General features: G+C 43.8%; 1 protein-coding gene across 2 annotated transcripts in view; it reads left to right on the top strand.

Moving 5' to 3' along the window:
* DNAJB12 (DnaJ heat shock protein family (Hsp40) member B12) overlaps positions 1-22,454 on the top strand; it is a 43,489-nt gene that overhangs the window by 2,851 nt on the left and 18,184 nt on the right. Inside the window, exons 2-7 of one of the 2 annotated variants that reach the window (XM_032231791.1) lie at positions 6,890-7,064; positions 8,665-8,810; positions 14,208-14,387; positions 17,215-17,334; positions 18,190-18,269; positions 21,684-21,793. In XM_032231791.1, coding sequence (XP_032087682.1) covers positions 6,890-7,064; positions 8,665-8,810; positions 14,208-14,387; positions 17,215-17,334; positions 18,190-18,269; positions 21,684-21,793 — 811 coding nt within the window. The remainder of the gene's footprint in view (positions 1-6,889; positions 7,065-8,664; positions 8,811-14,207; positions 14,388-17,214; positions 17,335-18,189; positions 18,270-21,683; positions 21,794-22,454) is intronic. The other variant, XM_032231792.1, reaches the window with a different exon arrangement.

Here is a 22,454-nt window from a genome sequence, read left to right as displayed (position 1 = left end):
GGGGGGCTGTTTTCCAGCGCTCCAGCACCCACAAAGACCAGCTGAGCAACCAGAAGAGCAGCTGGCGACGGCGCGCGTGCCCACCGAGAGGGCTCTGTGTGCCACCTCTGGCACGTGTGCCATATGTTCTCCATCATGGGTATATGCTGCTATTCTGCCTTAGATTCCTTGCTACTAATGCTATTACTAGTAATAGCACTTAGACTTGTATACTACTTCACAGTGCTTTACAGCCCTCTCTAAGCGGTTTACAGAGTCAGCCTCTTGCCCCCAACAATCTGGGTCTTCATTTTACCCACCTCGGAAGGATGAAAGGCTGAGTCAACCTTGGCTACTACAATTATTATTACTGTTTTTGAGCCTCATTTTTAAAACATGCAGATTTTTACCTCATTGGAAATTGCTTGATTGGCCAAACAGCTATGAAGCATTGTGAAGATGTTTTTATTCTATAAATGTGTAATTATATATTGTTCTGAACAAACAAAACCAGTGTTGAAACCTTTGGAAGTAACATGTAGTACAGAGAGATTTAAAACAATCTGATAATTCATTATTGCAAAATGTTTTAGAACTGGGTTTTTTTTAAAAAAAAATCACTTTCTGAAGCCATAAAAACTTCTGCCCTGTGCATCGCAGTCATCCTCAGAAGCAGTTTGTTAATTCAAACTTTTTGGGGCATGCTATTTCCAATTATTGGTGGTTTTTTTTTAAAAAAAAACAAACCTGTAGAATCTGGCATAACCAGAATTGCCTGTAGTGATGATTACAGTGCTTGGTCAGGTTTAAGGTTGTACAGATTAATATCGAAACTTCAAGCCTGCCCACTTTCAAACCAACAGGTAGCACAGTATTTTCAGGAGATGGCAATGGCTGAATTTCATGTACTCGTATGTTTGCTATCGTTTCCCATTGCAGCTCTCGACTTAACAACCGTTTGTTTAACAATTATTCAAAGCTACAACAAGACTCCAAAAAGTGGCATGACCATTTTTCACTCTTACAACCATTGCAGAATTTTGGTCACGTGATCAAAATCCAGATGCTTGGCGATTGACTCATTTATGATGAGTCGCAGTGCCCCGAGGTCATCTTTTGCGACCTTCTGACAAGCAAAGTCGATGGGGAAGCCAGGTTCACTTAACAACCCTGTCACGTAATTTAACAACGGCAGCGATTCACGTAACAACTATGGCAGGAAAGGTTGTAAAATGGGGAGGGGGGAACTCACTTAACAAATGGCTCACTTAGCAACTGAAATGTTGGCCTCAATTGTCATAATTTGAAGGCTATCTGTAATTGTAAGTTGTACATCAGTGGTGGCTAACCTTTTTTCCCTCGGGCCCCGAAAGTGTGCGTGAGTGTGCGTGCGCGTACCAACACCCATAATGCAATGCCCCCGTCCACCCCGCCCCATGCGCATTCACGTGTGACCCCCGTGCTCCCCTCGCCCCCAGCGCATGAATGCATGCCTCCCCAACCTCATTTTGGGCCTAGCAGGCCTCCCTGAAGCTGCCTGGGAACCTCTGTTTTTGGTACTAAAAAGCTTCAGGGAGGCCCCGTGCATGCGTGCGTGATCCCCCCACCCCATGCATGCACGCTCATCTCCGCAGAACCCCAATAATCAGCTGGTTGGCGGGAGGTGTTTGCACATGCGCGGTGGAGCTGACCTAGGGCAACGGCTCACGTGCCAGCAGAGATGGCTCCGCATGCCACCTGTGGCATGCGTGCCATAGGTTCCCCATCACGGTTCTACACCATTCTTAAGAATAGTCTCAGCTAAAGTACATAGCAGCAATTGAGATGTTACTAAGTCACCGAGTCTCAGCTCTCCTTTCACGGAATGGCAGCAGGTGATGTTCCAAAAAGGAGGAAAATGTGTTTCATATCAGTTGACATTCTTAGGCCTCATTATGAGTGGTGCTGTGGCCTAGAGGTGGAGCTCTCGCCTCACAATCAGGAGGCTGTGAGTTCGATCCTAGGTAGTGGCAGATATTTCTCTCTCTGGCCAGGGTGAGTAAATATCAGGTGCAAACTCTGCATTGGCAACAGGAAGGGCATCCAGCCAGTAGACACTTAGCTCCATTCAGTTACCCCAGACTCCACCTCACTGCAAGGGATTACGGGGTCATTAAAAGACAAACATTGAGCCTGTTAGATACTGGCCCTTCAATCCTCAAGGCCTCTTCTGATCGGTATACAGGTAATTCTTGAGTTACGACCATTCGTTCAGCAAAGGGCCAGGCTAGGTGCATTTGGTCAGCAACGGGGACAAGAAAATGGTAAAGATCAACTGGGTTGGTAGAGGGCAGGGAGGCATGGGCCTTGGAGTACAGGCAGTGGTGGGCTGCTGCCAGTTCGGACCGATTCGGGTGAACCGGTAGTTACAGCTAGCGGATAGGCCCGCCTGCTCATCCCTGCGTTATCCCATCCTATATAATCACTCCAAAGGGCGCAAAGCATGTGTGTGAAACTATCCTGTCCTATGCAGTCACCCTGTTTTCGAGCACAGAGTGCATGTGCGCAAGGCGCGCACTCACATTTTCGATTCTGGGTGAACCCATTGTTAAACTAGGTGATATACTGGGGGGGGGGGGAGAATGCGTCTAAGTTTCTGCACTATGGTGTTGAGCCAGGTTGGGGTAGCCGGGGCTCCCCAGGAGAGCTGCAGCTTCACATTGCAATGCGGATCAGAGGCTTCTTGTCGCTCCAAAGAAGCTCCTGGACCACAGTGAAGTAAGTAACCGCTGAGCCAAGTGGTTTTGGTGCTGTTTGCTGCCCCTCAGGGGGATACGGGACGGCCGAAAAGGGCAGAGATATGAGTGAGTAGGCAATTGGGGAGAGTTGAGCAGGAGGCAGTCCCTTACCTTGAAAGAACTAAGGCTCAAAGCTCAGAGGGGCCAAGCCAGAAATGGCATGGATGGGCGTGGATCCTCAGCTAATGGCCAGGGTGATTTGGTTTATGACAGCAACAGGGAGTGCCAGGATCACTGTCCGTATTCAATGCAGTCATGTGATGTTGTGCATTATGACTGTATCACTTAACCATGGAAATTCCGGTCCTAATTTGTAACTTGAGGACTACCTGTATCAGGGAGAAATTGAGGAGTCTTATGACAGTGAGCTCCAGATCTCTTTATGACTCTTTCCAGCAAGCTCATGTGGGCATCAAGTAGCATTACAGACAAGGTGGCATTTTTGTGGCCCCCAATCTAAAACTAATTAATGACTTTAAAACGGTGCTCTCAATCTTCATAGAAATGGTTAGATGCCCTGGTTATTTCCTTGCCAAGCTTAAAGCGTCAAAATGTGCTATTCTTTTAGGAAAAGGAAGAAAGTGGCAAGCTTTCTTTCATGGCATTGTGCCCACCTTTAGCAGATCTACACCTGCTTGTTGCTTAGTAAAGTATGGAGTAGTTTCTCTTGCTGGGAATGTTGTGTGGCCCTTTGGAGTATGATAATACATACAGCAATGCAGTGGAAACAATAAGTAGAAAACTACCAAAGCAGAATACAAAACTGTGTCAGTTATTTCAAGCCACTAGAGGAGAGAGGCTGCAGACAAATCAAACTCTCCACAACTTGTAGTTCCACCTGGTTTTTAATCGCAGGATAGATTTGCATGATGTTGGGAAAAGTCAAGAGGGCCAAGTGCATTTAATATAGTTTCATTCCCTTTAGCCAGGGAGCATTGTTAGTGGTAAAAGTACCATATTTTTGGGAGTATAAGATGCACCCCCCCCCTCGAAAAAAAAGTGGGTGGAAATGTCTGTACATCTTATACAGTGAATATTGCGGTGGGGGGGGAGGACGAATGGGCTGCGGTGAATGGACTGTGGTGAACAGGCTGTGGCGGTGGCAGACGGATGTTGGTGAATGCGCTGCGGCGGCAAACAGGCCAGGTGAATACTGCAGGAATGAAATGCTATCAGTTCGGACCGGTTCACCGGAACTGGTACTATCGGTTTGGCCGAACCAGTAGTTCTGACAATCAGCTGATTGTCATGCAGCTGATTGTCAGAACTACCGGTTCGCCTGAACTGGTAGCATTTTTTTTTACTACTGGTTTGGGTGAACTCTGCATAAAGTGCGCATGTGTGCGCAAAGCGAACCAGTAGCAGAATTTGGAGCATTTCACCCCTGGAATACCAGATGGTTGCTGGGAGGCAGATTTTTTTTCTTGTTTTCCTCACCAAAAGCTAGGGTTAGGGTGTCTTATAGTCCAAAAAATACGGTATGTTGGAATTGTAATTCAGAAGCACATAGAAAACTGCAGACCATCCAGCAGAATGGATGCCATCATAACTTTGTGGGAAGGATTCATGATGAATGGTTTGCCTACAGCAGACTCCCTAAATTTGAAACATACCACTTAGTTTAAGTGGATCAAGTAGTACAGAAAGGGAAAAATACTGTCTCTAAAACTCTGGGAAATCATAGCCAATCCAAATAGACGAAACTAGATGATCTGTCTCCAAAGAAAAGCCATTTCATATAGACTGGCTCGACTTTTGGTTTATATTATATTATTGTTGTTCGCCAATTAAGAGGGGAAAATGAATTTTCAAAATTGTTTTAGTTGTCATCTTTGAATATGGCTCTGCAAGAACATTTAACGTGATGGCAAAGCTGAATCAGATGGGGCTGTTATAAACTCTTGAGATTCATGTTCTATGCCAAAGTGGAATTAAAGAACTAGAATTTATCAATATTACATCAGACCTTTGTGCATTTAGAGAGCTGGCATTCACAGTGGTTTTGGAAATAGATGTAGCTAATATTCCCTCTGCGATTATCCAATTAGATGCGCTCTCTTTTTCCCCTTTATTTTAAACATTCCGCATGTAGCCTATAAAAATCCAGACAACCTCTGATGGTAGCATGGATATAACAGAAGATTCATTGTTGCTTTCTAGTGGTCATCCAGATTTTTGCCACCCAGATAAGTGTCTTCTGTGTTCCTCTAACCATTCTATGGTATTGAAACAACTGTTTACAAGGTTTACTCAAAACATTAAGCCAGAATATAATTACCATATTTTTCAGACTATAAGATGCACCGGTGTATAAGATGCACCAAGATTTCAAAGAGATATGTAAGAGAAAAAAAAGATTTTGTCCTCCCCGGCCCCTAGGAGCACTCTGCAGGCTTCAGCAGGGCTGGGGGAAGGCAAAAACATCCCTGTTTTTGCAAAAAAACGGGCAGAAAACGGGCTGTTTTTCACAAAAACAGAGGTGTTTTTGCCTTCCCCGCGATCCTGCTGAAGCTTGCAGAGTGCTCCTGGGGCTGGGGGAAGGCAAAAACGCCTCAATTTTTGCAAAAAAGAGTCTGCTTTTTGCAAAAATAAGATGCGGGGGTGGGGCTTCAGGAGGTCAAAAATGGCTGTATTCGGTGTATAAGACGCACCAACATTTCCACGCTCTTTTAGGGAGGATGGTGGAAGGTGCATCATATACTCCGAAAAATACGGCAGTTTCTGATGTGATGGTAATTTGCTCTTGATAGTTTAGTATTACAAGTTAGCCAAATCATTATGGTTTGTTCAAAGAAATTAATTTCAAAGATCCTAATTCTTCATGCCAAGAATTATTCAACATAATTCTGGGCATGAAGTAGGATAAGTGAGGATCTTACCAGGAGTATTAATTTAGGTGTTCTGTTTGTTGCTGAATGCTAGTTGCTTATTTTCTCTGATTTCCTGTTTTTATTATATGCAGTTTTGTTTTTATTGATTTAAAAATGTATGTTACTTCTCTTAAACACATTTCCAGCAGTGAATACCCCCCTATTCACAAAAAACCTGATCTAATAAAAATCACATCAAATACTAGGCACAACTAAAATATTTGTAAGGATTAAATGACTATATTTTAATGTATGTGTACAATTTTAATTGTGGAAGGTGTCCCATTTCAAGAATATAAAGCGATAAGTATTCTGAAAATACTGTATTAGTTCTCATACAAACAAGAGGAATTCTAGGGTATCAGAAAGCAATCTTTCTGTTTTGAGTTTCTAATCTTGAAATCTGCCCATTAATATCATGCACATTTTTACACTTGCTGCTCAAAAAGAAATGGAGAAACTTCTGGAGTCTTCTGGAAGAAACCAAACAAAAACGTAAGGAATGATTGATTAGCTGCAATGAAAAGATTTGTCAATAAATGTTACATATTAAATGACACTCTTTCTGTTTGGGTACCAGTGCAATGTAATTTGGCCAGCCCGATATTATTGGAAATACTGTATTTTTTGGAGTATAAGACGCACCAAAATTTTGAAGAGGCAAATAAATAAAAAACAGTTTTTGCACTCTGCAGACCTCCTGAAAACGGGCCCGTTTTTTGTCCCAAAAATGGCCATGCATAGCCTTTAGGAGGCTTATAGAGTGATTCTGGGGACAGGGGGGGGGATCAAAAATGAGCAAAAAACAGCCCATTTTTTGAAAACGCGGGCCCGGTTTTCATCCCAAAAAAGGGCATGCATCACCTTTAGGAGGCTTATAGAGTGCTCTTGGAGGCTGGGGGGGGGGGGGGGGATGAGCAAAAAGCGTCCCATCGTTTGCTCAATTTTGCCCTCCCCAGCCACCAGGAATACTCTGGAAACCTCCTAAAGGCTATGCACAGCCATTTTGGTGAAAGGGGGGGGGGGGGTCGGTAGGCCAAAAATAATGTGTTCAGTGTAGAAGACGCACCCAGATTTTCACCCTCTTTTTTGAAGGAAAAAGATGCGTCTTATACTTTGAAAAATACAGTAGATAAAGCTCAACAAAAAGTATATTTGAGGTGTGGAATGAGAACATTTGGCAATGACTTGGGGCGGGGGGAAGAAAACATAAATTTGTGAGACTGGAACCACTGGATCTATGCTGAACTTTTTTCTTTGTAGCGCTATTGGACTCACTCACCAAGAACAAACAAACAGCCGATGACCATTCGCAACCCAAGGAATCTTCCAATCTCGGCAGTCAGAAAAGGACCGAGGATTTTGCTTCAGCCAATGGAGAAGCCGGGGGTGATACCAGCAAAGGTTACACTCAGGATCAAGTGGGTGCTGTGAAGAGGTAAGATTCTGACCAACAGACCACAGTTACAATCATAGAACAACTTGTCGGTCACAGTTGGAAGAGTAACTGTGGGATGTGGCAGCAATCTCATAGAATAGACTACTGTCAGGCCTGGAAGCCATCTTTTGCATTGGGGGGATTATATGGAGTATGGGAGATATACAGTCATAATAACATTCCTTTCTCAGAGTGCCAAGGACGTCTTGCCCTATACCTGAAGGGGTATGACTAGGAGGCACCTCCAGTTGGGACAGGGCCTAATTGGGGCATGTGACGGACATATGGGGGCTGGGCAGGGACTTGGACTTTCATTTGGGTGGGGAAAACCTGGAAGCTTTCAGATTTGGGTTTTCCCAGATGTGCCAATATGACATCTCTCATAAAATGGAACTTTGAGGAACGTCAAGTCTCGGAGTCTTCTTTCCCGGGGGGGGGGGGGGGGGGGGGGGGGCATTGATGATGATACTAATAAGAGGAGATAGTAGAAAAGGTGAAAAATACAGCCATACTAAATGGATAAATGTATGTAAGGCAGGACTACACTTTGATCAATAGCAGTCTCAGTCTTTGGGAAAGGGAGAGGGAATTCAGAAGACATCTGACAGGAGGTGTTTCTTCAGCGGGAGTTGTCAGTATGGGGTAAAGATCAACTGCTTAAATGTTGGTTGCTTGAAAATGATTTGTTTGGCTTCTTGTAATTTGCTTTTTAAATTACAATTAATGTGGCTTGAAGTGGAAAAATACACTGCTGTTGGCAGCAGATTTGGATAGTGAGAAGATTGGGGAGGAACATAGGCCAGTCTTGGAGAATGGGGAAGGCTCTGATGGGGGCTCTGTGTCGGAGGCAGAGATGGGGCCAGGGCTGTCCGACAGTAATCAGCTGCCTTCAGAGTCAGACGTCAGTGAGGCAGACAAACAGCTGGAGCCTGTTCCCAGTGTGCACATGCACAGAGTTGCCAGACGAAGGGAACAGCTAAAGAACAGGGGTCGACTTGGGAGTAAGGCCACAGGTGCATGATGAATGACCCCTCCCATAGGGAATAGAAGAGGAGTGAAAGAGGAGGGGAGTTTGCAGGAGACAATGAGTTTGCTTAATTGGTTTGTGACGAGACGTCGGCCTGTCAGCTCTCTAAGCTAGATAAGGTCTATGATTGTAAATCCTCCCTTGAAAGACTTCCCTGGATGTGAATGAGCAAAATTCAGACTCAATTAATAAAATGTTTTTTTGTTGGCACAAGGCGTTTGCTTCATGCTCTTGGGAAGCCTAGATCAGAACAACTGCTATTATAGAGGATAATACTTTTAGTGGTTTTTTAATCTAGATTTTTGTGAGGAAATTATGTCTAAAGGTGTTTTTTTTTAAGTCTTCCTCTTCTGTTTTAGTTCCCTGAGTTATTTTCTTTAAAGTAATATAGGCGTGTGCCACTTGAGGGCACAGTTTTCACAGGGTTGAGTTTGAGCTTCAGTCCAATATTTGGGTTCTATCCAGAAAAGGGAAGGAAGGCACTGTATTGCTATGAGTTTTAATTCAGGGGAAGCAGAACCTGTAATTTTAAATAGATTGTCAAATGAGGTGTTTCGTCTATTCAACTTTTAGGGTGAAACAATGTAAAGACTATTATGAAATCCTGGGCGTCGGCAGGGATGCCTCTGACGAGGATCTGAAAAAGGCCTACCGGAAATTAGCTCTAAAATTTCATCCTGATAAAAATCATGCACCGGGTGCCACGGAAGCATTTAAAGGTATGTTGGAAGAAATGTCCTTCTGGGTTCAGTTCCAAGTGGGGAGGAAGACACTGGAAACATGGGGGGCTGCCTGGAAAGATGGTTTTAATGGTGGACAGGATCACATGGCTTGAGATGCTGGGAAAAAAGGGAAGAGATGCTGAGACTGCCCTGCTTTTATGCCCTCTCTGGGCCCCACCTTAGAGCTTCCTATTCCTGTGTAAGAAAGGTATTCTTACTGGTGGTCAGACTCCTAGGGGAGCGGGGGTCCTTGCTAACTTTGTAGGCTGTCTGTCTTTTGAGTCCCAAGCTTGGTTGAGCTGTTGCTGGGTGATGATGTAATGAAAGGGCTCTGGGATTCCTATTATGGTTCTGCCTGAAGGAGGTAGATCTTTGTTATGTAGAATAGACTGTCTCAGGCCTTAATGGTCCATTGACGAAGGTGTGGGGAGCTGAGTTTCTCCCTTGCTTTTAGGGGAAATATTCTGCCCTTTTAATATTTCCTAAAATATCTCATTTTCCTAGGAGAGGGGTGGGTGCTAACTTCCTACAGGTAAAAATACCCTTTTTCTTCCAAGAAAATTGTACCTTTTAGTGACAGAAGTCCACCAAAGAGGGCTGTTGTTGGTTTGCAATCATTAAAAAAGAATTGGAAAGGGTACAGTAAATTGACTCGTGGCTCAGTGGCTAAGACACTGAGCTTGTTGATCAGAAGATTGGCAGTTCAGCAGTTTGAATCCCTAGCGCCGCGTAATGAAGTGAGCTCCTGTTACTTGTCCCAGCTTCTGACAACCTAGCAGTTCAAAAGCATGTAAAAATGCAAGTAGAAAAATAGGAACTACCTTTGGTGGGAAGATAACAGCGTTCCATGCACCTTCGGCGTTTAGTCATGCCGGCCACATGACCACGGAGATGTCTTCGGACATCGCTGGCTCTTCGGCTTTGAAATGGAGATGAGCACCGCCCCCTAGAGTCGGGAACGACTAGCACACATGTGCGGGGGAACCTTTATCTTTACCTTATGTTAAGTAAAAAATTGTAAAATAAATGTCCATATAATTAATTTAGTCACTTCATGCATTTGATACAGAGACTTCTCAATCACTTTTTATAGCTGCTGCAAGAAAGGGTAGCAAACGTAGCCTACAAATGGGTTGGGGGTGTTTATTGAAACCCCTAATAATTTGGTGCATAAATAAATGAAGAGTCGGACTTATCTATAAGTGCTTAAAAGAAACAGATACCCAACTGATTAAAAGTTTTATTTCTGTGCTAAAGGCAGGCACATGAATACTGTTATCTAATACTCTCTTCTCCACGAGTTAAGCTCCGTTGCAAATTGATACGTCTTTTTTCTAAAGAGATGACGAAAGACACTCAGTATGGCTATAGTATTAAATGCATTTATATTTACAAGTATGGGACCTGGAATGTACTTGCATTTATATACAACAGGATACATCTGAATGTATCCTGAACACCTGGATTTTTTTTTTTTTTTTTTTTTGGTCTGAAAAGCTACATATGGGTTTATGGTGCAAACTTGTGGGATTTTGCTGCAACAGTTAAGATTATGCCTAAATATTAAAATGCTGAAATGATCCCTCTGTGATCTTCATACTTAATTAGTGCCTTGGATTGCAATTAAAAATTAATAGTTGAATTCAAACACAGCTTTAAAACTGATTGTTTTTATTTCAGTTTATCACCTGAGCAAAAAAAAAAATTTTTTTTCAAGCTGAAACTACTATTTTTATTTTTTGTTTCTTTGCATTCCATCTTTATTATTTTACAAATAACTCAAGGTGGTGAACATGTCAACATGCCTTCGTGTTCGTATTTTCCCCACAATAACCCAGTGAAGTGCATTAGACTGAAAGAGAATGACTGGCGCAACTCACCCAGCTGGCTTTCATGGCTAAGGCAGAACTGAATTTAAAAATCTATGTCCCCCACTTTCTAGCCTGGTGCCTTAACCACTAGACCAACTGGCTGTACTTTTTGAGTAGTAATGCTAAAGGGTTAATTGCAGCCATGAAATTGGGAAGCTGTATTAGGATTTGGATCACACACTGTACTCGTTTGTTCTCTTTTACGTTATGGGCTAGTGCTAAGGATGGGATGGGATAGGATAGGATAGGATCAGAGATGGGTTGCTGCCGGTTCGGCCCAGATTAGCCGAACTGGTGGTAGCGGCGGCGGGAGGCATGGGCAGAAGTATTGAGAGCGCGCGCCCGAACCGGTAGTAACAAAATTGGCAACCCACCACAGGATACAGGGGTGGTTTTCACTTACCTTCTCTACCAATCCGCAATTGTGTGCCTTCACTTGCAGGCGCCCCGTCCACACATGCTCCCGGCCTTCGGTGCATGCGCTTTGCTCAAAAAAGTCAGTAAATAGGATGAAATAGAGCCAGGCCGTGTGGGCAGGCCCACCTGCGATTTCTGCTACCGGTTCAGGCGAACTGGTCCAAACCAGCTGAATACCACCTCAGATAGGACAGGGCAAGGCAGATTTGATTCTTTATTGGCCAAGTGTGATTAAACACAAGGAATTTGTCTCAGGTGCATAAACTGTACATGCAAAAGCAATAGAGTAATAATCATAATAATGATACCAATAAGAAAGGTAGTCAAAAAGATGAGAAGAGTAATAGTAATATAGCCGTACTAAAGGGGGAAATATACTTAGACATAAGACTTCTTAGACTTAGCTCCCAACTCTTCTTAGTTGAATCAGATTAAAACTGTCCTTGTCTAGACATCCACAGCATATCTAGCACAAAACTAACACTGCAGAGGTTTCTTCATTTGTAGACTTTATATTATTATGTTTATTGAAGGCTTTTCCAAGATCCATATATCACAACTGTGATGCATGAGCTAACTAACACTTTACTGGACCATCTTCCAGAAGTTTATCTTTAGCTAGGCATGTTTTATTCCTCTTGTGTAATCTTCCAAGAGTTTAGTATTCTCTCTCTCGAAATGCCTTGGTTAATGTTTTTCAGTCACTGATGTCAGTGATCCTTTAATTTTCCATTTTGCGGTGCCAGGTGATAATGAGGTTATTCTTATGTTTTAAACTTTGCTTAAATTAATCATGCTTCTTCGTTTTGCAGAGTAAACCCATGTAAGCCAAATTCTGCATGTAGATCATTTTCACGTCTTTTAAATAGCTGTATTGTTAATAAGTAACAAGAGTGTAAGAATGCACCTAGCTTTGATAAAATGGAAATAGCGTATTTTGCATTTTTAGCACATCGTATTTTGAAGTTTCAGGCTCCTGTTCCCTTTTAGAATTCCTTTCCAGTTAAACCATAGCCTGGATCATTCAGGCAAAGAAAATTAATAAGTCTTACCTCTCCATTGAAAACTATTAGACTAAACATGAGATCAGTAGGCACCGAATTTAGGCATATTTCTCAAAGATAATCTTGTTATTTTTCATCAAATACCGGTATTACATATAATTTCCTTTACACGGGTACTTAATCCCTGGCATTTTTTGTGTTGATTGTTTTTAGTTTTTGTGGTTATAATTTATTGCAGATTTATTCCTCTCCTGGTCATGCTTTTTTTGTGTGTGTAATGCTGTGAAACTGTCAGTATTGTGTTACTGTGTTTTTGCAATATTATGCTTAATCATGCCTAAGTCTGAACATCTGATAATTATGGATAGGAAGTGAAGTCATATTCCTCTAAATGGAAACATTAATTAGAGGAATAAAAATATTATATATAGGGGAGAAAAAATATAATTTATATTAGCAATTAACCTGAAACCAAAGCATACAATAGCAACAGTATCATTACAGAGATGAATTGGGATTTGGCCATTGTATTTTTCCAACATTAATAGTAATGTTGATGGTAGCTACTGTGCCTCAACTAATTACAGACGTTTTATTCACCCTGAGTTCATTTCTGTTGCATCACAGTTCTTGCCTGCTCCCTAGCTGTTTTCTGTTAATTTGCATTTCCAGTTATTCCAAGAGAAAGGTAATTTTTCCAAAGGAGAGTAATTACTTTATTAAATAAACCATAGTGAATCAACCAAATTGGAAGGTCAGTAACAAAGGAAGAGAATGTAAGATTCAAAAAGAGAAGCTATAATAAAATGTAAGAGATTAGTGTAAATCTTCATTAAATGCTCTTAAAGCCCGTTGAAATCAGTGTGAAGAGTTCCTCCCCCCACATATTTCTTATTTAATTCCCAATGATTGGTCCAATCTAAATCCTGTATTAAGATGGGTTTCATTTCGTTTCTGAGGAGCTGCCTTTTGAAAGATTCACCAAAAGCCAGCTCACGTGTGTAATAAGAAAAATCCAACACATGCTAAAGTTCCACTTTTAACTAGCATTCATTTTGGAATATAGCTTTGTATAATGTATAAATTATTGGCACGAGCACTAGAGAAACCATGTCTCTCAGCAGGGTTGGGATTCAGCCGGTTCGGACCAGTTCGGGCGAACCAGATGTTAATTTTACATCTGGTTCGCCGAGCCGGTAGTTGCAAGCATTGGCTTTCCTGCCCCTCCCGGGAGTCTCCACGTGACCCTTTTGGGATGCCAGGTGGGTGCAAAGCCTGCACGGAGGCTCTGGGAGGGTGAAAAACGGAACTCCTGGAATTTCCAGCCTCCGGAGCCCGGGAGAGACTGTTTTCGCACTCCTGGAGGCTTGAGGAAAGCTTGTGGAGCATGAGGAGGGTGAAAATGATCCCCCCCCCCAATTGGTGCAGGAGGCCACGTCCACCCAGCAAACAAGCAGAGAACCGGTTGCTAACATTTTTCAATCCCACCCCTGTCTCTCAATTGTCTGGACCTTTACTTTAATAGTATGGCAAAGACTTATGAGAAGATTTCAGACCTTCCAATCTATACTTGCAATCTGAAAATAATTGGAGTCTGCTCGCAATCTAATGTTAAACAACATACAAGAAATAATACTATGCACCACTAATCACCTGATAAGTGCAATGGTCATGTGACAAAATGAACATTTGAATACAGCTCCAGAACGTAGCCAGAAGATCCAGTCTTTGCACCAGCTATATAGCCTACCTGCCTGCCTGCCTGCCTTCCTTCCTTCTATAAAATCTTTTACAGAACAAGTTGAACAGAGTTTCCGAAAAAGGGTGGGATGTGGTTATCATTATTTATTATTCCAATGGTTTCCTAGCTTCTCAAGACAGGTGGTGTAAATGTATCAGTAACCTTTCCTCCAGAGATAGGGTGAACGTCTTCAGAACACTAGAGGCCACAGACTGAAAGAAATGATGTTGTGAGTGATGGATTTGAATGTAAGGTGGGAGATGCTGGACATTTCCTGATTTGTTCCTTCATAATCATCATTAACACATTAGCCGTTGCCGAAGGAATAACTATGACTGTCTCCTTCTTTCTTACATTTTAGCCATTGGGAATGCCTACGCGGTCTTGAGCAATCCAGAGAAAAGGAAGCAGTACGATCAGTTTGGAGATGCCAAAGTCAGCTCTACGCGACACGGTCATGCAGACTTCAACCGAGGCTTTGAGGCAGATATTTCTCCAGAGGATCTCTTCAATATGTTCTTTGGTGGTGGTTTTCCCTCTAGTAAGTCATGAATTTTGTGTGCCTGGCTGGCAAAAGGGAAGGCTCTTAAAAGGAAAGGGGATACCTCTGAGTTGGCTTTCCGCCTGTTTCTTCAAGGAGGGAATCCAAGATGGAAGTGTGACTCATTTGTCATGCCAGAGGGGACAGTGCTCAGTGAAAGGCCTAGGCCAGCCTTTCTTGACAGGGCAGCTTTTGAAACTTCTTTAGAATTATAATGGAAATTTGATAATGGTTTTAACAAAAATATATACCGTATTTTTCTGACTATAAGACACACTTTTTTTGTCTTCCAAAAGGGGGTGAAAATTTCTGTGTGTCTTATAGACTAAATATTGCTGAAGCCCCACCCACCTGCCAGCCATTTTTTTTGGCCTCCTCCCCCCCCTCTTGGTTTTGGGCCTTTTTTGGCGTTTTTCAGACCTTTTTTTTTTCCAGGTCATTTTTGAGGCTTTTTTGAAATGTTTTTGAGAGTTCCCCCCCCCCAAAAAAAGCTTTGAAAATGGGCCAAAAAAAGCCTAAAAAATGGGCCAAAAAGCCTTGGAAATGGACCAAAAAACCTCAAACTGGGCCATTAAAAAAACCTCAAAAAGGGACCAAAAAAAGCCTCAAACACAGGCTGAAAAAAGACTCAAAATGGGCCAAAAAGCCCCCAAAACAGGCCAAAAGAAAAAGAGCCAAAAAGATCCTCAAAAATGGCTAGTAAAAAGGCTAGAAAAGGGCCAAAAATGGGGCACACGGAGGCCAAAACCCTTTTTTTGTTGTTTTTTTCCTCTTCTAAATTTAGGTGCGTCTTATAATCCGAAAAATATGGTATGTGTCTCCTTTCATCCACCATCAACCAGCTCATAGGGCTATCCAGCTGGACACCATGGGAGTTGCAACCTCCAAAAGATTGCCCATGTGGGGGCGTGTCAACCTAGTTCTATAGCGCTATGAAAGTTACTAATAGGTTTCACATGCTGGACAAATAACAATATTATTAGAAAAATGGTTAACGGAGATAGAATCGGAGCCTGAGGCCATAGGTCAGGTTGCATGGACATTTGGACAAGAGAAGTATTTTAAAGTTACTTTCTGTTCCTCGGGGGCCAAGACACTGAGAATGGAACCTGATCTACGTGTCTTCAGGCTAATAGTAGAGGTGCTGTGGCAGAGTTACACGTTGTAGCTGAGAATGAAGCTACATAGACAGAAAAAGGGCTCCTGTTGGGTGAGTTCTGTGCTTTGCTCTGAGGAAGGAACATTCCATTCCTCACACTATTAAAGCATCAGTTGAGAATAGAAAAGCTTTTTTTTTGCTGAGTTTCTATCTTGAGCTTTCTTCTAATCCCACCTAAGAGGACCTTTTTGGGTATCCAGAAGGAAATTTCCTTTAGGTAAAATAGTGTAGAGCAAGGGTCCCCAAACTTGGCAATTTTAAGACTTGTGGATTTCAACTCTCAGAATTCTCCAGCCAGCAGAGCTGGCTGGAGAATTCTGGGAGTTGAAGTCCGCAAGTCTTAAACTTGCCAAATTTGAAGACCTCTGGCCTATAAAACACTGATTTGAGTGGTAGAGACCAATTGAGGTGGCCTTCGTGTTGCATGTAGCTTAGCTTGCTCGTTTGCTCGAGTCTTGGCAAACTTCACCCTTCTGTGGAAATCTGAGCCAGGATGCAAATGTCCTATTTTGACGTTTGGTGAACAGCTCTCACGTTTTGTACGGAGATTCAGTATTTGAGCTTTTATCAACATTGTCGCAGAGGAAAAAGTCCTACCCTTTCAAGTGGTACACAGCAAGGGTTTTCCAGTTTCCTCCTGAATCATAATACTAATCCATCAAGAAATTACTTGTTGAATGGCAATGCAGATTTATGTTCAACGTTCCAACTATCCGCAAACGTGCATTTTGTGAGTTTCAAACACACACACACCCCCTTTCAGTGGTGGGTTCCTAACCGGTTTACTACCGGTTCGCTGAGAGAGGGTGCTTTGTGCACGTGCAAAAATTTTGCGGGTACGCTGCTCGCTCCGCTCACGCACGTGCCTGCCGCACATTGCTGCGCATGTACTGTTTACTGAAAACTGTTCTGCGCATGCGCAGAAACATGCCGGCGACAGGGGAAGAGACTGGGGAACTGGTTCGGGGACATAGCAGGCCTGGGTCGCTTCCAGTTCCAGTGACCCAGGCCGCTGAACCGATCGGAACCCACCACTGCCCCCTTGGAGCATTTTTATAACCAGAATTGCCAGCAACTCACGAATTGCATGTGTCTGTGAGCTTCTGGCTGCTGATTTCAGTTTCAGAATCACCTTGAAAACTGAAGCCCAGATAATACTCTTTGACTTTCCGCTTTCCACATTTATGGCCATCTAACCTGCTGATAACTTGTTGTGGCCTTCCACCTTCCATCCCAGCAGGTTGCCATGCGGCCTCCTAAACATTTACTGCTTGCACGGCATGCCTTGGCTGTTGAAAGCATTGAATGTCCATTAAGACAAGAACCACTTCTAGAGCAGCAGAATTGTGAGAGATTTGCGGATAGATAGCTAACTGAGCGGGAGAAGTTTCCGAGAGCAGGGCTCTCCCCACTTACCAATTAAAACTTTGTTTGATCAAGCTCTGTCCGGCTTATTGGGGTTTTTTTTTTAGTGGTGCGAGGGTCAAGGAGTAGATGTGGAGATCACGGTCGATTCCAAGCGATGGGAAAGGGAAGGGAGGATCAGCTGCTAAGCGAACAGGAAAAAGGAATAAAACAACAGCAATTCAATCTGCAGGTTTTCAAGAAGTGAGGAAGGGGGTTTCCTGAGAAGGCTGGGGGGCATACTTACCTGAGTCTCCCTGGCAGGCTCCACCTTTAATAGAGAGCCCAAAGGAAGACGACGCTGCGATTACAACATCTCGGTCCGCAACAGAAAGCCTCCGAGAGTGGTGGAGCCTACTTGGAAAGAACACCAGGGAGAACCGCGTGAGATTAACCTCCTCTGGGAATCCTTGGCCAAGGAGTTGGGGGCCCAGAGCGGCCATCTGAGGCTGCTTATCTGAACAGCCAGATGGTGCAGCAGGTGGGGGAGAGAGAGAGAGAGGGAGGAAAGGGCTATAAAAGTCCCTGGACTTCACAACTTTTACCGCCCCTTTATTCCCTGAACAAAAAGGCTTACAACTGACACCCAAGAGCGTTCCTGGAGAGCAGAAAATAAGAGTCCAACGATGCTGAGGCTACTACCCTGTTTCCCAGAAAATGAGACCTCCACGGATAATAAGCCCAATTGGGCTTTTGAGCGCATGCGCTAAAACAAACCCTCCCCCAAAAATATTGCAACACAGCAGCAGCCATGAGGTGACCACGCTCGCTGCCTTCTACACCTAAAAAATAATAAGACCTCCCCGAAAATAAGGCCAGGTGCAAAATAAAATAAGACCCTGTCTTATTTTTGGGGAAACATGGTACTTGAATCTCAGTGATTGGAATTTGGTTTCTATGCTTCATGGCCAGGAACGGAGTGTTCAGCATTTTCTAAAAGCCAGTGTCCAAATCAGCTTCCCCCCACCACATCCCCACCCCAAAGAGCCCTTGTCTGCCTTGGTTATCGTTACAATTACTCTTCTTCCATTCATCCCACCGTCTAAGCTTGTCTTTCCTGAACTTGCTGGCTACAACATCGACAATTAGCAGGTCGTAGACGAAGCTGGATTGTGTTCAGTTGAAAGCGCCCTGTTAAACGTAACTTTAAAAAAGAGGGACAGTTAGGAGCTCCTCTCTCGGATATTTAGCCGATTGGACAGTCTTCAACCATTCTTTAAAAATCTCTTTCTCTCATAGGTAACGTACATGTATATAGCAATGGCAGGATGCGGTATACCTACCACCAACGGCAAGACAGGCGGGAACATCAAGGCGATGTAAGTTGAAGCAAAGCAGAGGGAGAAATGAAAATATTTCAGAATGTGCACAGATCTGTCTCAGTCAAATGCTATATTGCTTCTGTCCTTATGGGTCTGTTCATTTTTTTTTCTTTGCTAATCCCAAAGTGCAGGACGATGCTAGGTTTTTGATTTGTAGTTAAACTGTGGCTTTTAGAAAGGCAGTTTTCAGTGCTATTTAGGTGTAGGAGTACAGTTTCTGACTAATGTTAAAGTAGCAGCATTATTGTGCTTTTGTAATGCATTGTACTGAGAGTCTTTGAAAAATGTGTTTTGAAAATGATCTCTGTTTTGTTGCAAAGATCTTTCACCAGTACATTGGGTGCCCATGAGTTGCCTACGGAAATCTGCAAACAGGAAAATAAAGACTCATGCCTTGCCACTAATCTTCCTTAGCACCTAATATTGAGGAACAGCCTGCCTCTGATATTGGAGTTAACTTAGAGTCATTCTGATTGCTATCTATTACCAGACTCATCCTCCAGAAAATAAAAGCTATGAAGGAGAATGTCATTTATTCAGGGTTGGCGTGTTACTACAGACTCTCTAGAGTAGGGATGTCAAAGTCAATTTCATTGAGGGCCGAATCAGGGCTGTGGTTGACCATGGGGAGTGGGGGGGGGACAGGACACTGGGTGGATGTAGCCAACTGGGTAGGTGTGGCCAGCTTGATGCCATTCCCCAAACTGCTGGTATGTTTCCTCTTCGCACTGGGCAGACTGAGGCGAAGCCACACTGGCCCAATGTTTCCTCTTTGCATTGGGTAGACTGGGCCAAAGCGATGTGGGCTGGCCCCTTACGTTTTCCAGGAAGGCCCCGCAGGCTGGATCCAACCACATCACGGGCAGTATCCAGCCCACAGGCCTTGTGTTGTACACCTCTGCTCTACAGTCATTAGGCAAGACTTGACTCCCACCATCCTTAAATAAGGATTCATACCCATTCATAAAATAAGCCAAACGTCACAGGTGGAACTTAGGGGTGCATTTCGATCAGAATATTGTTTATTAGAGGATATGAGGAACCCTTAGTGTTCTCTGAGCTTCTTTGTTTTCTTGAAGATGTTTCATTACCCTAACTAGGTAACGTCATCAGTGCTATTAGAGGATATGTCTGGTCCATTCAAGATCATTATTTTTCTCCTGGAGTGCCCCAATCCAGATAGGGCAGGAATTTGTATTTGTATTTGTATTTTATTATTTGTATGCTGCCCTTCTCCGGGAGGACTCAGGGCGGCGAACAATTCAAGAGGGAAAAAAGGGGGAACATAAAAGACCAAATACAAATAATAAAAGTAGACAACAGTCGCACAACCATACATGTCGAGAGGGGAGGGAACTCATCACCCCCAGGCCTGCCGGCAAAGCCAGGTTTTGACGGCTTTTCGGAAGGCCTGGAGAGAGGTGAGGGTCCGAATCCCTGCGGGGAGTTCATTCCAGAGGGCCGGAGCTGCCACAGAGAAGGCCCTCCCCCGGGTAATAACCAGGTGGCATTGGCTGGTAGATGGCACCCGGAGGAGGCCAACCCTGTGAGATCTAATGGGTCTGTGGGAGGTAATTGGCAGCAGGCGGTCTCTCAAGTACCCAGATCCAATACCATGAAGGGCTTTATAAGTTACGACTAGCACCTTGAAGCGTATCCGGAGACTGATCGGTAACCAGTGCAGCTCGCGGAGGATAGGTGTAATGTGGGTGTACCGAGGTGCACCCACAATCGCTCGCGCGGCTGCGTTCTGGACGAGTTGAAGTCTCCGAATACTCTTCAAGGGCTGCCCAATATTTTGTTAATTTCCAGAAGTTAATCTTCTAAAACTGTGATAGCAAACCTATGGCACATGTGCCGGAAGTGGCACACAGAGCCATCTCTCCGGGCACACCAGCCATGGCCTATTGCTCTTCGGTGCGCATATGCATGCTGGCCAGCTGATCTTTGTGCGCACAGGAGCACCGGAAATCGGAAGAGTAACTCCCTGGTACGCATGCACATGCCAGAAAGCTGAAGGTCTAGTTTCCAGCGCACATGTGCGCCAGCCAGTTGGTCTTTGCACATGCATGTGAGCCAGAAACCTGAAGACCAGGTGGCCAATGCGCATGGCGGAAACTGGAAGTTCAGCTTCCCGGCACACGCATGGATACTGGGGAACTGCTCCGGTTTCTGGCGCTCACATGCGTGCACACCAGGGAGCTGCTCTTCCAGTTTCCGTCATTCACTCATTCTCACGCGCTCCCATTTTGGCACTTGGTGCCAAAAAGGTTCGCCAACACTGTTCTAGAACAAAGAATGGCACATATAGAAACAAGGCAAGGAGGAAATAGAGAGCCACTTGGGTCTAGTGTTTAAGGCACCAGGCTAGAAAACAAAAGATTGTGAGTTCTAGGCCCATTTTAGTCATGAAAGCTAGCGGGGTGACCCCTCCCTCCCTCCCTCCCTTGGTTTTCCATAGATCCGAACTCTGACATTCTTCCTGCTTCCCAACAATTCTTTCATTGACCCACAAACCTTGGACACATTGTTAGCAGTGTTGCAAGAGTAATACTTTCAACCAGACATACCACAAAGATAACAGGACAAGAATAAAATGGGTAAATTTATAAACTGGCTAATGATCGTATGTGACATCAAATTAGTGTTGACTCTTAGCAACATAGATTTTCTCCACGTTCCTAACCTGGCTCTTTGGGTCTTCCCACACTGATCTCATCACCACTATAATCAGAGATGGTATTCAGCAGGTTCTGACCAATTCTGGAGAACCAGTAGTGGAAATTTTGAGTAGTTTGAAGAACCAGTAAATACCATCTCTGGCTGGCCCCGCCCATCTATTTTCTGCTTCCCAAGTTCCAGCTGATTGGAGGAAATGGGGATTTTACAGTAACCTTCCCCTGGAGTGGGGTGCGAGCTTGTTGTGGGCCTCACGAGCATAGGGGCCCCATACTAATCTGTGTATGTTAACCCTTCAAAGCACCTTGTATCATATAAATACAGCACCTGTATGGCTTACTGAGTATCATTGTGTTTTTCAAGCCTCATGTATTTAATCATGGATTAAATAAACGCACAGTCAAATTCACCTCACAGAGGAGGAGTTGTGAGGAAAATAGGAGCGAGGTGTGTTGGATATGCTTGCAGCCTTGTTTGTAAAAATAATAAAAACAGGATGCAAATAAATAAGTACATAAAATGGGACTAACCTGAAGTCCCTTACACTTCCTTCCAGTTTTTTTCCAGAGGATTTAATTTCTCTCTGCAACAGAGTTCAGGGAAGATCAAAAGCTGTGGGTAAGTGTACAGTACTTTAGGTTGTGCCCAGAGGCAAGATTTGAACCAAAGTTGTTAAAGATAAGTGATTTGGAGAATGCAAATGATTGATTATTTTCAATTTTTTCTTTCCAGGGTGGCCTTGGGCTATTTGTCCAGCTGATGCCTATCCTCATTCTCATCATTGTGTCTGCCCTCAGCCAGATGATGGTCTCCAGTCCACCTTACAGTTTGAGTCACAGACCGTTAGTGACCATTATTCTTGTCCCTATAGTTAACCTGGGTGGTAAGGTTTTGGGAAAGTATGGCTTTGCTGGCTGGGGAATTCTGGGAGTTGAAGTCCGCCAGGCTTAAAGTTGCCAAGGTTGGAGACCCCTGCTTTAGGTGGTTCCAGCAGAAGATCTGGCTATTTGTTGTGCAATTGTCAGTTTTACTAATGGATTGACCTGCAGGATTGACAAAGGTAAGGCAGGAGATATTGCCTACAAAAAAGTACTCGTTATTCTATGAGGACAAGATGTTTGGATATTGAGGCTGTGGGTGCTTTTCCATTCTTTCTACACTGTTATTGTTCAAGGATGAGTTGGAAGCTGGAACCTTGAGGCATAATCTGATTTCTCTGAGGGTCCTTCTCCAGCCTGGCATTGAATCAGCCAGAAGAGAAAGAAATATGGGCACTTGAGCCCTTGGACTGGGGGAGACATCCATCCTTTGACTGATAGGTTTTGGTTCCAAGCGGTCTGCTGTTAAAACAAGTCACAACTAATAGACATTTGTTGTTGTTAGTTGCGAAGTCGTGTCCAACCCATTGCGACCCTATGGACAATGTTTCTCCAGACCTTCCTGTCCTCTACCATCCTATGGAGTCCATTTGAGCTCACACTGACTGCTTCAGTGACTCCATCC

The sequence above is a fragment of the Thamnophis elegans genome, chromosome 15 (genome assembly GCF_009769535.1).
Source record: "Thamnophis elegans isolate rThaEle1 chromosome 15, rThaEle1.pri, whole genome shotgun sequence".
NCBI classification, from domain to species: Eukaryota; Metazoa; Chordata; class Lepidosauria; order Squamata; family Colubridae; genus Thamnophis; species Thamnophis elegans.
The sequence above is the reverse complement of the archived record's forward strand: the minus strand, read 5'-3'. Positions and strand labels throughout refer to the sequence as shown.